This window comes from Colletotrichum aenigma (genome assembly GCF_013390185.1).
Source record: "Colletotrichum aenigma strain Cg56 chromosome Unknown KSG_Cg56_contig01, whole genome shotgun sequence".
NCBI classification, from domain to species: domain Eukaryota; kingdom Fungi; phylum Ascomycota; class Sordariomycetes; order Glomerellales; family Glomerellaceae; genus Colletotrichum; species Colletotrichum aenigma.
The window spans coordinates 3,551,450-3,564,425 of record NW_023500907.1 but is presented as its reverse complement, the minus strand read 5'-3'; the positions used below and the strand labels follow the sequence as shown (position 1 = coordinate 3,564,425).

Here is a 12,976-nt window from a genome sequence, read left to right as displayed (position 1 = left end):
ATGCAGGTCCCGCCCACCAACAGCACAACACGACGCAACACGACACCATCACAGCTACGAACGAGCACAGGCATACCCTACACGGTACGCTCTTCCTTCGCGAGTACCTTAGTTAGGCGCAGCGCACGCAGGCAGACCCAGTTGTTGGAGAAGCCGTACCCAGTCACCCAGTCCCAGTCCCAGTCTCAGGCCCAGTGGCATCGGCATTGGTACCGCGCCAGGAACACCATGGCCACGGCTCCCGCATTCTCGCTCAACCCCTTCGCTCGTTCCTGCATTAAGACATTGCATGCCCTCGTTGTTTCTCAATTCAATTCCATTCTTGATCTCACTTACATTCCGCCATCCTGCCTTTGTATCGCTGCTAAATATCTCCACAGTACTTTAGCTCCCTCGAAAGACTTCACTTCGCCAGCCTCGCACCGGCTCCCCCTCAAACACCAAACTTCCTCGACCCCTTCCTGGACCGCCCGGAGACCAGCCCCAACCCGCAGACCCAGACCATCAAGCAGCGCCGCAAGGCACGACAGGCCAGGCTTGCCTCCGACCAAGTCTCCGACCGGGTCAAGAGACGCAACTCTCGCCGGTCCCGCGTCACCTCCACCGGCGCCTCGTCTGTCTACGTCCGCCTTCCCGACAAGATCAAAAAGAGGCACATCATCACCGAAGAGCAGCTCGCCTCGGGCCTGAACCGCAGGCACGACATCATTCTCGACCCGGCTGATGAGGCCGTCTACAAGGTCCGAAGGAGAGCGTCAAGCGTCGTAGGACAAGACGAACTGTGGAGCCCGACCTTGTCGGTCCGACCCCAGACCATGGAGTCCCAGCCGAGCCAGAGGGAGATGCCAAAGAAGTCCAAGCCTGTTCGGCCGGAACAGAAGAAGAAGCAGCTGCCGGAGAAGATCCTGCCGAGGTCTCCAACTTCACCAAAGAACAAGCGGGATTCTTTCTACGACAGCTTCCGTTGGCTGGAAGAGGATGACGACTTGGATCTGCGCCTCCACCTTGATGACTACCACCAGAACCTACAAGAGGAGGCGCCAGCCCCGAAACAGCGCAGGCCGTCGTTTCGCAGGCACTTGTCCATATCCAAGATGCCTTTCGGCCGTACCTCGCTCAACATGAACCGGCCTGGCACAACGCAAGGCGTTACGAGCAACCCCGGCTCTCCGATGTTTGGCAACGCCCCGAGCAGCCCCCAAGCCACTTCCCCGGGCCATGGTCGCCGCAGATCCCGCGCCCTGTCTCTCATCACACCGAAACATAGTCCGCAAGACACCGTGGCGGCATTTGACCCCGAGGCCGCACATTACCAAGATCCCGAGGCCCGTCTAAAGCTTCGTGCGTATCTTGCATCACCGCAAAGGTTTGACGAGGTCATTGAGTTTGGGTTCCCGTCCAGGGAAGCCATGTCTCCAGAGGCGGCAAGGAACAGCAAGGACCCCAAGAGCAGACGCTCAAAGGCAGTACCGGCAGACGAGTCGGACAACCTCCGCACTTTCCTTGCGGACGATAGGTCGTCGATATACAGTGAGGATGGTTCTCTCGACTCGGATTCCCCCAAGACGCCTCAGACACTGGAAAATGCTACCGCCCTCCGGCCGCCACCGCCATTGAAGGGCGACAGGGCGTATTCCCCTCAGCCGTCGAACAACGAGTACGCGGCAGCCGAGACGAGGGAGATGACGTTACGCATGACACTCACTCGACCCGACCTGCGGGCTCACGACGACCAGATCTACGGCTGGCAGGCAAAATGCTGCCCTCCCGCGCCCGGCAGGAAATCCCAGTCGAACGCATTGCGAGACGACTTTGCCGCGCCCGCGTTTGCCCGGGATGGGACGTCAAAAGAAAGCATTGAACGTCAGTTCGCGGCCATGGACCAGTGGAACGCTCAGACCAATGACCGCGGCGTCATGAAGCGTTTTTGGAACAAGGTCCGGCGTGGACAAGCATAACGCTGCGGTATGGGATGCTTGACTTGCTGCAGCCCATGCTCAGGCCCTTTAATTCGAACCGCAAATTTTACGACGCCCGTCAGACTCCAACAGCGAGATTGCAAGACTCGACGTAATGACACTAGCAGCACTGTTTTCTATACCCCCAAATCAAATATGTATACATGTTTGTTTTCATAGTGTCTATTATCTCCCTTTTGTTTCCCATATTCTCTCAAGAGCGATTTTTGTGTGTGCGGGAGGGGCTTCACAGCCAGGAGTTGGAAGACGGTGATAGCGAGATGCATAAGGGGGGGGGGGGGGGGGGGGGGGGGGGAGTTACTGTAAGGAAATGGGAACTGCCGCGGTTTCCGCCTGTCACTTTTTCAGTTCATCACACGCACAGAGTGATGGACCCGTCCAGAGAGGCGGATCATTGCTCAAAGGGGAGAAGGATAAGATGGGTTGTAGCGTAGCATTTGTCAACGGCGTCGCTCACAGGCGTCCGCCCCCTCTCACAAAAAAAAAACAGAAGAAGAATTTGACTCCCACCTGTGCCGCCGCGACACGTTCTTTGGTGTCTGATTCGTATGTGACATGCAGGAGACGTGAACGTGTCCGTGGGAAGGTTTGGGCTGCGTTGCATTCCGTGCTTGTCACAGGAGAGAATCGTTCGAGGTGCAGCGTGTCAGCGTTTTGGGGGCAGGCAGGTAGGTAGGTAGGTGTGCAAGCGCTGCGAGGGCGGTAAGTAGATTACAACGCGAGGATCATGGCGTCGGACGGGCGATGGATCGTCGCAGGATTGGGCGCGACGGCACGGGTGGTGGTGCTGGCATGGGCAATAACAGGGTGAAGCTGAACCCAGGAACCTGGTTGATAGCCCCCTCGGCGTTAAGCCACTCGGACGTCGTGCTGTGTGTGTGAAACAGATTATCTCCTACTTCTGCTGTCCGTTGTGCTGGGGAGGATGACATCGGCATATTCTGGATAAACGGCGGTCTGTGGGTATAGGATGTGAGTAAGGTGTAAAATGGTGATGTGATATGATGAGACGGGGGGCATTGGGATGTGATGGAATGGGAATTGGGATGGGATGGGATGGACCCCTTGGATCTGTTGCTTGTTACGGGCAGTAAAATCTAACGGTACCTAGTTTCTGGTTGCGGTTCTTGCGCTCGGGGCTGCTGGCTGGGCTTTTCATGTTTGGTGTTGGTTCACGTCACGGCTACGGAATGAGGGGGCGGGGACGGGGGGGAGTTTGCCTTCTTCTTCTTCTTCTTCTTGGGGAAAGAGTAGGTAGCCTGCCCGCCTTGTTCTGGACGAGGTCAGATCATCATGGACGGGCTTTATTGGGAAGCCAGACGATGGTTCTTTTTCGGTAGTGGTATTTCCATTCCCGGCGGGTGGGTGGCGGGGAGATGATTTGGAGCGTGGTTCGGAAGGGTCGTCTTCCGTGGGTTAGTTATCGGGGTTCAATTTGGGGTGCGGGTTCATTTTAGGGGTTGGTTTCGTTTCGTGAGGTTTTTTAGTGTCCCGGCACTTTTGGGGGGGGGGGACGTCGAGGGGTTTCCCTGCCTGTGGCTAGAACGCTTGAGAAGGAAGGCAGGATGCTTCTTTTTTTGTGATGGGAAACGGCGCTGGGGGGAGTTTGGACTGACTGCGCCCGATGTTCAGATGATTTGAGCGCGATTACATTGTCATGAGGCGGTGTGGTTTTTGTTTCTGCTTGCAGGGACGGGTGTAGATGCAGAGTCTTTTTGTGAGGTATTGGGGAGGAAGGGGAGCTTGGACGTGCCGAGACTTGGTGCTTGGTTTCTCTTACAATGCCACGTGCGCCTAGGTAAAGTCTGGCCCAACCCTGGTCCCTGGCAGGTTTCGTTTCGGAGTGCTTTATTTTATCTCCGCGGGAAGGATTTTGTGCAGAACGAAACATTCTGGGTTGGTGAAACGGGGGTTTTCCGGGGGAGGTTGGTGAGTTGGGGTGGTATTGACGGTGACTTTGCGGTTGCATTTCCTCGGGTGGGGAGGGGATTGGGATTAAGCTTGATGGACGGATTCTCGCCTGATTCTGGCGTCGCAGCAGATGGTCAATTGTCAACTTGTCAGTCGAGAAACTGAACCATGTGGCATGAGCTTTGGCAGTGTGGAGTTCGTCATTTGGGCGTGTTGGCCATGTGAACAGGCGCCGGGCAAGATTGCGGTGGATGCTCTTTGGTGTCTGTCAATGATGAAATTTGACGATCACTGTTTGCGCCTCTTTTTTGGGGGGGAGGGACGGATTCGGACCGGATCGGCGGACATGGCACCTTGAGTGTTCGGTAGTGAACTGAGACTTGGGGCGGCAGTGGAGACCCGGTGCTGGTGGGAGCCGAGACAGGTCGGAGGAGGCAGTTCGGGCCGAAGGGTGATGATGACGCCCGGACTTGGGTGGCTTGAAGCCACGAGAGGTTTGTTTCTGGCTTGCGTCCATAACCGTCAAGGTCGGGAATCTAGGCGCAACGACGATCATCCGCGTCCGGGGGTGAGTTTCCGGGAGTGGGGCCGGACCGGCGCCGGGGTTGTATCCACTGCCTTATTGGGAAACCGCAGCTTTGTCGGTACAGGTCTCACAGCACACGTAGGTTCTATGGTCGTGAGGCGCGGGGAGTGAGGAACGCTGCGTAGAAGCTGTAGGCTACATCAAGAAGATGCTGGACCATGACTGCAAGCGACTTGGGCTCAGTCTGTGGATGCATCTCAACATCAATTGGCCATATAACCGCGCCTCAGGGTTTTCGCTCTGTAGTGCATCTGTGACGGTTCGAGCCTGGTTCACAGTGCACCGGGTGTGTCTTGTGTGTGTTGGTCTGGAGAAGTTTGCTCTCTTATGCGCTCCGTCCTGATGAGACTTGACATGATCCTTGTCCACAGGTGCTTGACACCACGCACCGCGCTCAGCTACTAAAACTCATCCGTTAACAAATGGTGACAGAAAAGGTGGAATCCTAGAGGCAGAGATCCAAATAACGCTGCATTACAATACGCTTTTCAATACAGTCACGTGATAGAGCGCTTGTGGAACCGGGTGGGTCCCAGGTGGCCAAACGTCACGGCCAGAAATTTTGGCGCATGGTGGTGCTCTGAGATCCCGAGGACTCATGGTGAGGGCCGCCACTCATCACAATTTGTTCACAACATCGCTAAAATTTTGCCAGAGATGTTGTCCAGGTTGAGTCGGTCTTCTGGCCGCTTTCAGAGTCTCACGGCCAGGACGCCGGTTTCCTCGGTGGTAACCGGGTCCAGCCTTCAAGAGACCCACGTCAGCCCAGCGAGAGTGAGTGCCCCGGTGAAGGCTCTCATATTGAGGATCAATATACTAACGAACAAATTCAGTCCCATGGCCAAGATCGAGGTTTCACGAATGTAAGGGGTGGCAGAGGACGCGGCAGGGGAGGACGAGGAGGAGGCGCAATGAGACCCCGGGTCGCATCCCACGACCTCTCGGCCGAGGAAATGGAAAGGATTCGTGAACAGTCCGATATCAGGGACCGTCTCCGAGCCTGGGAGTCCGAAAACCACATCCCAGCCAAGCGGCTTTTGTCGGATCTACCGACCAGAGACATTCCGCTGTCCAACTACTTGACCAGGCCTGACATGCTTCCGGGTTCGACGGAGGCGATCAACGGCCAATACACCGATTTCAACGACAACAAAAGCCAAGCCAACCGCGCTCTTTATGACGGCGATGAGCTGGAGGACCTGAGAGGGTCCACGTCGGCGCTTGTAGCCGGTGATCTGGTGGAGACGAGGTGAGATATCAAGATCCATGATAGCACAACGGCTTTGCTAACAAGACGCAGGTACGGATCAGGACGCTTGCCGATCCTGGCCATCTGTCTCGGCGATCACCACGGCCTGAAATACTTCTACATGAGCACGGGCGAGGTCGTCCCCGAGCAAAACATCCCCACGCTCTTCACCCTCACCAACTTCATCAACCCCGCCAGCTTCCGCCACATTACAGACATTATCCCCCCGAAGCCAGTCTCGAACCCCCGCAACGTGCTGTCCCACCGCAAAAACGAAGACGCTCTCGCGACCGCTGCCCGTCTGCAGGAGGCCCTGACAACCTTCCGCGCCAACTCCGTCTCCTTTTACCAGGCCCACGACAAGCTCGACCACGCCAGCAGCTTTCTCGCGCTCCCTGACAAGCCGGACTACTTGAGCCTCGAGGAAATCGCTGAGAAGCTGCTGCCCGAATTTCTCAAGGTCAAGGACAAGTTCCCCCCGCACGCCCTACACGCCGTGCACTGCGCCTTGCAGCGCGACGAATGGGGCTTCCGGCCTCTGAACCTCCGATGGCACAGGCGCAACTACATCTACGAGGTGCGGCCTGACTCCGACGCGCGCATCCTGCGCAGGACGGAGATCCAGGTCCGCGAGCTGATCGAAGGCGCGGCGCTGCGCGAGAAGCCCGCCGAGTCCCTGACCCTTTTGAAACAGAACAGCCTCGGCCAGTTCATCCTCAAGGCGCGCGGCGTCATCGAGGCCAGCCGGAAGAGGAGAGAGTGGACGCCGCACGGCATGATCGGGCCCAGCGAGACGGAGGCGGACAAGGTCATGATGTGGAGCAACCGGGACCTGGACTACATCCGGTTCATGGAGCTCTGGGCGTGCCACCGCATCGTGCCCAAGGCGTCGCAGCTCGAGACCCTTGGGTCCACCATCCTGCGCCTGACAAACTGCTACACACAAGACGAGTGGCTCGCCCACTGGACCGCCTTCACCTTCCTCCAAGAGATCGGCTGGATCCCGCCGTGGGATATTCCGGCACGCTACGAGTATCGCTTCCCCGATACGAAAGTCCACAGAGGCACCCCGATTCAAATGCCCCTCGTCGACGTCAATGCCTCACTCAGGCCGGACATCGCCGCCGGGAGCAGACGGGACTGGGGAGACACGACCGTCTTCTGCGTGGACGCCGAGTCGACCACAGACGTCGACGACGGCTTCTCCGTCGAATCGACTGACGCGCCCGGCGTGTACTGGATCCACGTCCACATCGCCGACCCGGCCTCGACCATCGACCCCCACTCCGACGTCGCCCGCCGCCTCCAGCAAGCACCCTCGAGTCTCTACCTCCCTGGGTTCCCCAACAGAATGCTCCCCCGCGATCTCGAGCAGCAGTTCTCGCTCGACCCGGGCCAGCCCACCCTGACCTTCAGCGCAAAGGTCAACGACCAGGGCCAGATCCTCGACCACAAGGTCGAGCCCGGCATCATCAAAAACGTCCTCCATGTCCCCAAAAACGAAGTCGCCGCAGTCCTGCCCGGCCTCCTCACCCAGCAACCCTCCACAACCCCCTTCTCCGTCGGAACCCCGCCGCCCCCCTCCACACCAACAAAACAAATCACCAAAGCCTCCGCCCTCTCCCAAACCGACAGAGACAACCTCCTCCTCCTCAACCGCCTCTGCAAAGCCCTCAAACACCAGCGCGAAAAGAAGGGCCAGCTGCCCCCCTTCCAAGCCCGCTTCAACTCCCCCGAGGTCTCCCTCGCGCCCACCTCCGCCTACGGCGACCCGCAGATCCCCGGCTCCTCCATCATCTGGGTCGGCGACCCCTTCATCCGCTTCTCCGACCACGCCACCACCGAGGCCGACCGCCTCGTCGAGCGCCTCATGCACACCGCCGGCGAGGTCGCCGCCCGCTTCTGCGCCGAGCGCAAGATCCCCATCCCCTACAGCACCCAGCCCGAAGCCATCCGCAACAAGTCCGCGCTCGCCGCCTTCCGCAGGACGCAACTCGACCCCCTCACCCTCAAGGGCAAGCCCATCCCCGTCGAGACCCTCCACGCCCTCTTCGCCCTCGTCGGCACCTCCGAGCTCGCCATCGACCCGGCGCCCTTCTACTCCGTCGGCCTCGACGCCTACGCAAAGTCCTCCAGCCCGCTCCGCCGCTACGCAGACCTCGTCGTCCACTGGCAGATCCACGCCGCCCTCGCCCGCGAGCGCGCCACGCAGACCTCCCTCGCCGGCACCGACTGCGCCGAGGCCGACTTCCTCCCGTGGAGGCGGAGCACCCTCGCCCCCGCGCTGCCGATGCTGCAGGCGCAGCAGCGCCAGATCAAGCAGGTCGACAACAAGGACGGCCCGACGCAGTGGATCGCGCAGGCGCTGCTGCGCGCGTGGCGCTTCGGCGAGGCGCCGCTCCCCGCGACGTTCACGTTCGTCGTGGATGGGCTGTACGCGTTCGGCCTGCGCGGGCGCCTGGCGAGCTTTTATAACCTCTCGGCGTCGATCGACCTCGCGCAGCTGAGCGGGTTCGCGAAGATGGCGGAGATCAAGGTGGATGATCTGATTGAGGTGGAGATTAAGGATATTAATGTCGTGACGACGCAGATTTCGGTGCAGCCGTTGAGGAGGTTGGCGTCGGCGCCGGCGCAGAAGCAGCCTGGGGTGACGGGGCCGGGTGTCGCTGCCCGTGTGGCTGTATGATGAGAAAGGGTTTGTAAATGAGAGGCAGTTAATGACCTCGTGTAAGATCATGCTTAGAGCATAGACTCCCAAAATGCGTGTACAAGATAGATACGGCTGGCAGGTATGGACTTGCCTCAGGAACGACTCAATTATACCACTTGATTCCAAAGTTAAAGACTAGGGTGTAAAATGCTGGTGTCAGGTTGTCTGAATCAAGCAACAGTGAAAGAATTGAGGCCCTTTGTCAAAGCACTGCAAAGGAGGGAAGACCCGGCAAGGGTTCGTATGGCTATCCAGCCCACCGATACTGCATGATTCTGCAATGACCCAACAGTCTCGGCTCTGAGCTAGCTTTCGAGAATAAGTACGCAAGGGTTGAAATACCTTCAAACGACGTGGTAGCTGGAGAGCTCTGCTGGTCAGCGGACATCTCACGGCTGAGAACGAGCTTGTATCTTTATATTGAATGCTAGTGGGATCGAGAGCTTGCGTGATATAAAAGGCGGTATAGTCTTCAATTCAAGACCTGAACCAAGGAAAAAGCAGGCAATCCACATACTTGCTCATTGCTGCCTTAACCGAGATGACATCCTCCAAGACCTCAGATCAGCTAGTATGGCTGTATTCAACAGTTCAAAGCCTTTGCAAAGGCCCGGGTTGGTGTGCATTCGCCAAATAACCCAGTGGCAAGGATGATAGACGGTAAGGCGCCTGCAGACGTGACTCACATTAGCGGACCAAGCCTCTGCTTCCCCATTCAGCCGCTTCCCAAGTCGCCATTGAAGCGAAGTCGTGCATCCGGCAACTGACGCCTGGTATTCCTTGCTTTAGGCAAGGCATGTAGCATGGCGGAGCTGAACAAATACACCCCAGACCTAGCCGCTACAGCCCCATGTGTAAGTCGCAAATCTAGATGAGCCAGCCCACGGAGCAGGTTTCCATGTGGAATTACGGAGGAACCATTTAGCAACAGAGGTTTCAAGTGCTGAAAAGAACGGGCAAAATGAGACTTTGTTCTAACCGGGAGTTTGGTTGCTATAGGTTGAAAATTGTTCTCCCGTTCATTGAGACGCCAATCTCTCCTGCCAGAATTTGGTTTCCCTCGTGGTTCCGCTTGCAGTCGTGGTAGACCCGACGTTCTTTTCGTCAACTGTGTATTTGCGTGTTTGATTTCGAATTAATCGGAGAAGAAGCCAAACGTGGACTATCAATGAGTCCAACAAAGTGAAGCCCTAATTACTCTTCCTTACTTGCTGTTTTACTGGCGGGATGGCCGGGTTGCTGGTTACACTCAAAACAATAAGTCTACCCAGAAATCGAAATCAATTTGGTTGAAAACATCTTATCGTCAGTTCCAGTGTTAATTTTATATCCTTCCGGCAAGGAACTGAACGAAGACTTGAGCGTGACGACTAGAGGACGGCGATGAGTGGTCACTTTCAAGGGAGCCTGCTGCGGCAATCTATTGGAACTCGTTAATTTGCGGTAGAAATACCGTCTTCTTAAGTCGAATCCTGAGAGACGGGTTGATTCCCCATTCGTGTGATGGCACAACCGCAGAATGACGCGCTGAGCCATCCGGAAACACATACCAAGTCTCGTACGGACTGTTGATCCAAGGCCTAGGTAGAAAACGGTGGAAGAGCTTGAAGTACAGCATCTCAGCACACGTCGTCAGCCCAATGATGTTATCGTTCAACAACCCGAGAGATCGAAGCCGGCTTCTGAGTCGTTGTGTGTTCGAACTAAGAGCAAAGAGTTTGTCTCTTTGGATTTACGGCCATCAGTAACTTCGTCATCATCTCTGGGGTATATAACGCCAGTTGACCTCTTTATGTTGTACCTCAAAATGCAAGGTCTGTTGTTCCAGGACAGGGCCATGTCATAACGAGATCCTATATGCTTTTCGTCTAATGGACGGCTTGGAGACCATTGCTATCTTCTCATCGCAAGGCTTGCTTTTGCGTATTCCTCATATATAACAAGATGACGGTGGAAGTGCGGGACGACGAACTTGACTCGGCTCCTCAGACCGCCTCCTTTCCCTGACAGAGGAGATTCAGTCACCGCACTGAACTTTCGAAGACACTCACAAGCATCGAGTTTGAAGAGCCAGCGACATTTGCTGAGAACTGAAAAGTGGTATTTGCGTACACTATATGGTAGTACAATTGGACATATCTATCCATCATCCCCTGCCCCATATCACCCACTCACTCTACTCTACAACATCACACACACACCTCTTCACGCCTTCACATCCTCATCCCCATCCTCCCTCGGCGGGGCATCTTTCACGAGATCCTCCCTCGCCTTGGGAACCTCCTTCCTGCCGGTAACAAGCTCAATGCCAATCAACCCAGCCAACATTCCACACAAATGGCTCGTCAGGTCGACCGTCTGCTTACCCCTCCGGAACAGCGCGGCGATGTGCACACCGAGGAGCACCGCCAGGAATCCCAATCCCTGCGGCCCGTTCATCGGGTCCGGCGGGAAGCCCAAGATCTTGAACGTGTCGAAGCGGTGCATCCAAAAGTACGCCGTCGCCGTGCCGAACACCGCGCCCGACGCGCCGACCGTCGACACCGTCAGGATACCCCGCAGCGTGTAGATGGTCAGGCTGCCGAGCAGGCCGAGCGCGCCGGAGGCCATGTATATCGCCAGGAAATTCGCGCGGCCGACCTCGTCGTGCAGCGCGGTGCCGACGAACCACAGGCCGACCATGTTGGTCGCGAGATGGCTCAGCGTTGCGTGCGAGAAGTTGGCCGTCAGCATCGTCACGGCGCGCGGCATGCCGTGCACCATGATGAAGTAGCGGTTAAGGAAGCCCCACAGCGGCGGGACGTGCCACGCGGCGTAGACGAGGGCGTTGAGGCCAATGAGGAAGCCGACGGTCGCCGTGGAGGCGGAGACCTCGGGGTACAGGCGCTCGGTCTCGTGGGGCGGGGAGTAGACCATGGCGGCGGCGGCGAGGGCGCCGACGAGCAGCGCGACGACGGCGTAGGAGGGCAGCAGGCGCTCGAAGAAGGTGAGCTCCGGCGGGGCGTCGAGGTTCGAGGTGAGTTGGCCCTGCTCCTGCCACTTTTGCATGCGCGGGCTCATGGGCGGCCGCTTGATGGGGACCGTGGCGACGGCGCCGCCGGGCACGGGCGGGGGAAGGCCCTTCTCTGCGGCCTCGCGCGCGAGACGGGCTTCTTCCTCACGGGCCTTGGCCTGGTTCTTGGCGCGGATGGCGTCCATGACGCTGTAGCCGTACACCGGGTCCGGTTTGACCTCCTCGGGAGCGTTGTCCTTGTCGCTGTTTCTGAGAGATGTTTTGGCCGAGTCGGTGTCGGCGGCAGCGTCGCCGTCGGCCTGGTCGGCGATTTCCTTCTCCAGCTGCGCGAGCTCGTCCTCGGCGCGCAGGCCGGCGTTGAGGATCTCGTCGACGGGGACGTTGTCGCGGAGGTACTCGAGCGCGGCGGCGCGCTGCTCGGGGCGGAAGGAGGCGGTGTTTACGGTGAAGATCGGGTCGTCGAGGGTTCCGGCGACGCGTCGGCCGTGGAGGATTCTGAGGAGGCGGTTGGCGGCGTTGGGCTTGATCGCGGGGCCGAAGACGGCCTTGACCTCGGCCGCGGTGAGGTCCTTCTCGCGGAAGGGGAGGCCGATCTTGTCTCTGTAGTCTGCGGGGAGGTCTTCGTATTCGCGGATGATTGTGGATTTGGCGGACGAGGAGGAGGAGGCGTAGCGGGGTTGCGTCGCCCTCGCTGCGGGCGAGGGCCAGAGGTTACGATGGATCGGTGACCATGATGACCTCGTGACGCGGGGGGCGGAGAAGGTCGAGAGGAGTCGGAATGGTGAGGAGGAGGTTGCGGCGCGGCGGCATGTTGCGCGCAGGCCGAGGCTGAGGAGGGATCGCGCGGGGAGGACGAGTGAGGTATTCATGGCTCCTGGGAGCCCCGTTCGGGCCGGTCGTCGCAGCGCACTGGGGAGCTTGTTCACTCCTCAATGCGCCGGTGCCGAGTGCGGGATTCGGTGGGAATCAGGTGTTCCAGGGGGTAATTCCCGTCTCAATGGGGACAAACGCTCCCACTTCCTCTCGAGGCTTCCAACGTTGCGTGGTTCGATGAGTGCGCACCGAAGAAGTCATCGCCTCCAGAAATTCTTTGAGTGACGGAATCAGGGCCGCACCAACGGTTCGGCGGCGGTCTGTTCCGGACCACGGCGTGGTGTGAGTTTAGTCTGACCCGGCAGGCCCTCAAGGTACGATTGGTCGTTATCGATAAGGATGATGTCGACGGGGCGTTGTATCACTACACCCTCCACTCCCTCCCTCCCCTGTTGGTAACCCCCCACTGCAGGAGCCTTCCACCCCGCGGTTTGCGTACCTAGCTGGCAACCTACACTTGTTCCTGCTGCTCCTGCCGTTGCTGCTGCTTAGCAAGAACCCAGCACCGAGGTTTGGCAGGAAGCTGTCCGTCACACTACGTTACCTACGCAACACCACCACTACACTCCTACACCAAAGCTTACCCTGCGACGACCATCGCCAAAGCAGCGCACGATCGCGCCTATCCTCACCTACGTCACACCTTCTCAACGTA

At 58.2% G+C, this 12,976-nt stretch overlaps 3 protein-coding genes across 3 annotated transcripts; 2 read left to right on the top strand and 1 right to left on the bottom strand.

Moving 5' to 3' along the window:
- On the top strand, positions 1-1,958 carry CGCA056_v000959 (uncharacterized protein; the record flags this gene model as incomplete). The annotated part of the gene is made up of 2 exons (XM_037316220.1): positions 1-84; positions 381-1,958. The coding sequence occupies 2 exons, from the start codon at positions 1-3 to the stop codon at positions 1,956-1,958; spliced, it is 1,662 nt and encodes a 553-aa protein (XP_037185738.1).
- A 3,429-nt stretch (positions 1,959-5,387) lies between these two features.
- On the top strand, positions 5,388-8,411 carry cyt-4 (Mitochondrial protein cyt-4; the record flags this gene model as incomplete). Its single annotated transcript, XM_037316219.1, has 2 exons — positions 5,388-5,725; positions 5,777-8,411. The coding sequence occupies 2 exons, from the start codon at positions 5,388-5,390 to the stop codon at positions 8,409-8,411; spliced, it is 2,973 nt and encodes a 990-aa protein (XP_037185739.1).
- A 2,229-nt stretch (positions 8,412-10,640) lies between these two features.
- CGCA056_v000957 (Rhomboid protein 1) lies at positions 10,641-12,317 on the bottom strand (the record flags this gene model as incomplete). Its single annotated transcript, XM_037316218.1, has 1 exon — positions 10,641-12,317. One exon carries the CDS (start codon positions 12,315-12,317, stop codon positions 10,641-10,643), a length of 1,677 nt encoding a protein of 558 aa, XP_037185736.1.
- Between the last annotated feature and the right edge of the window lie 659 nt (positions 12,318-12,976).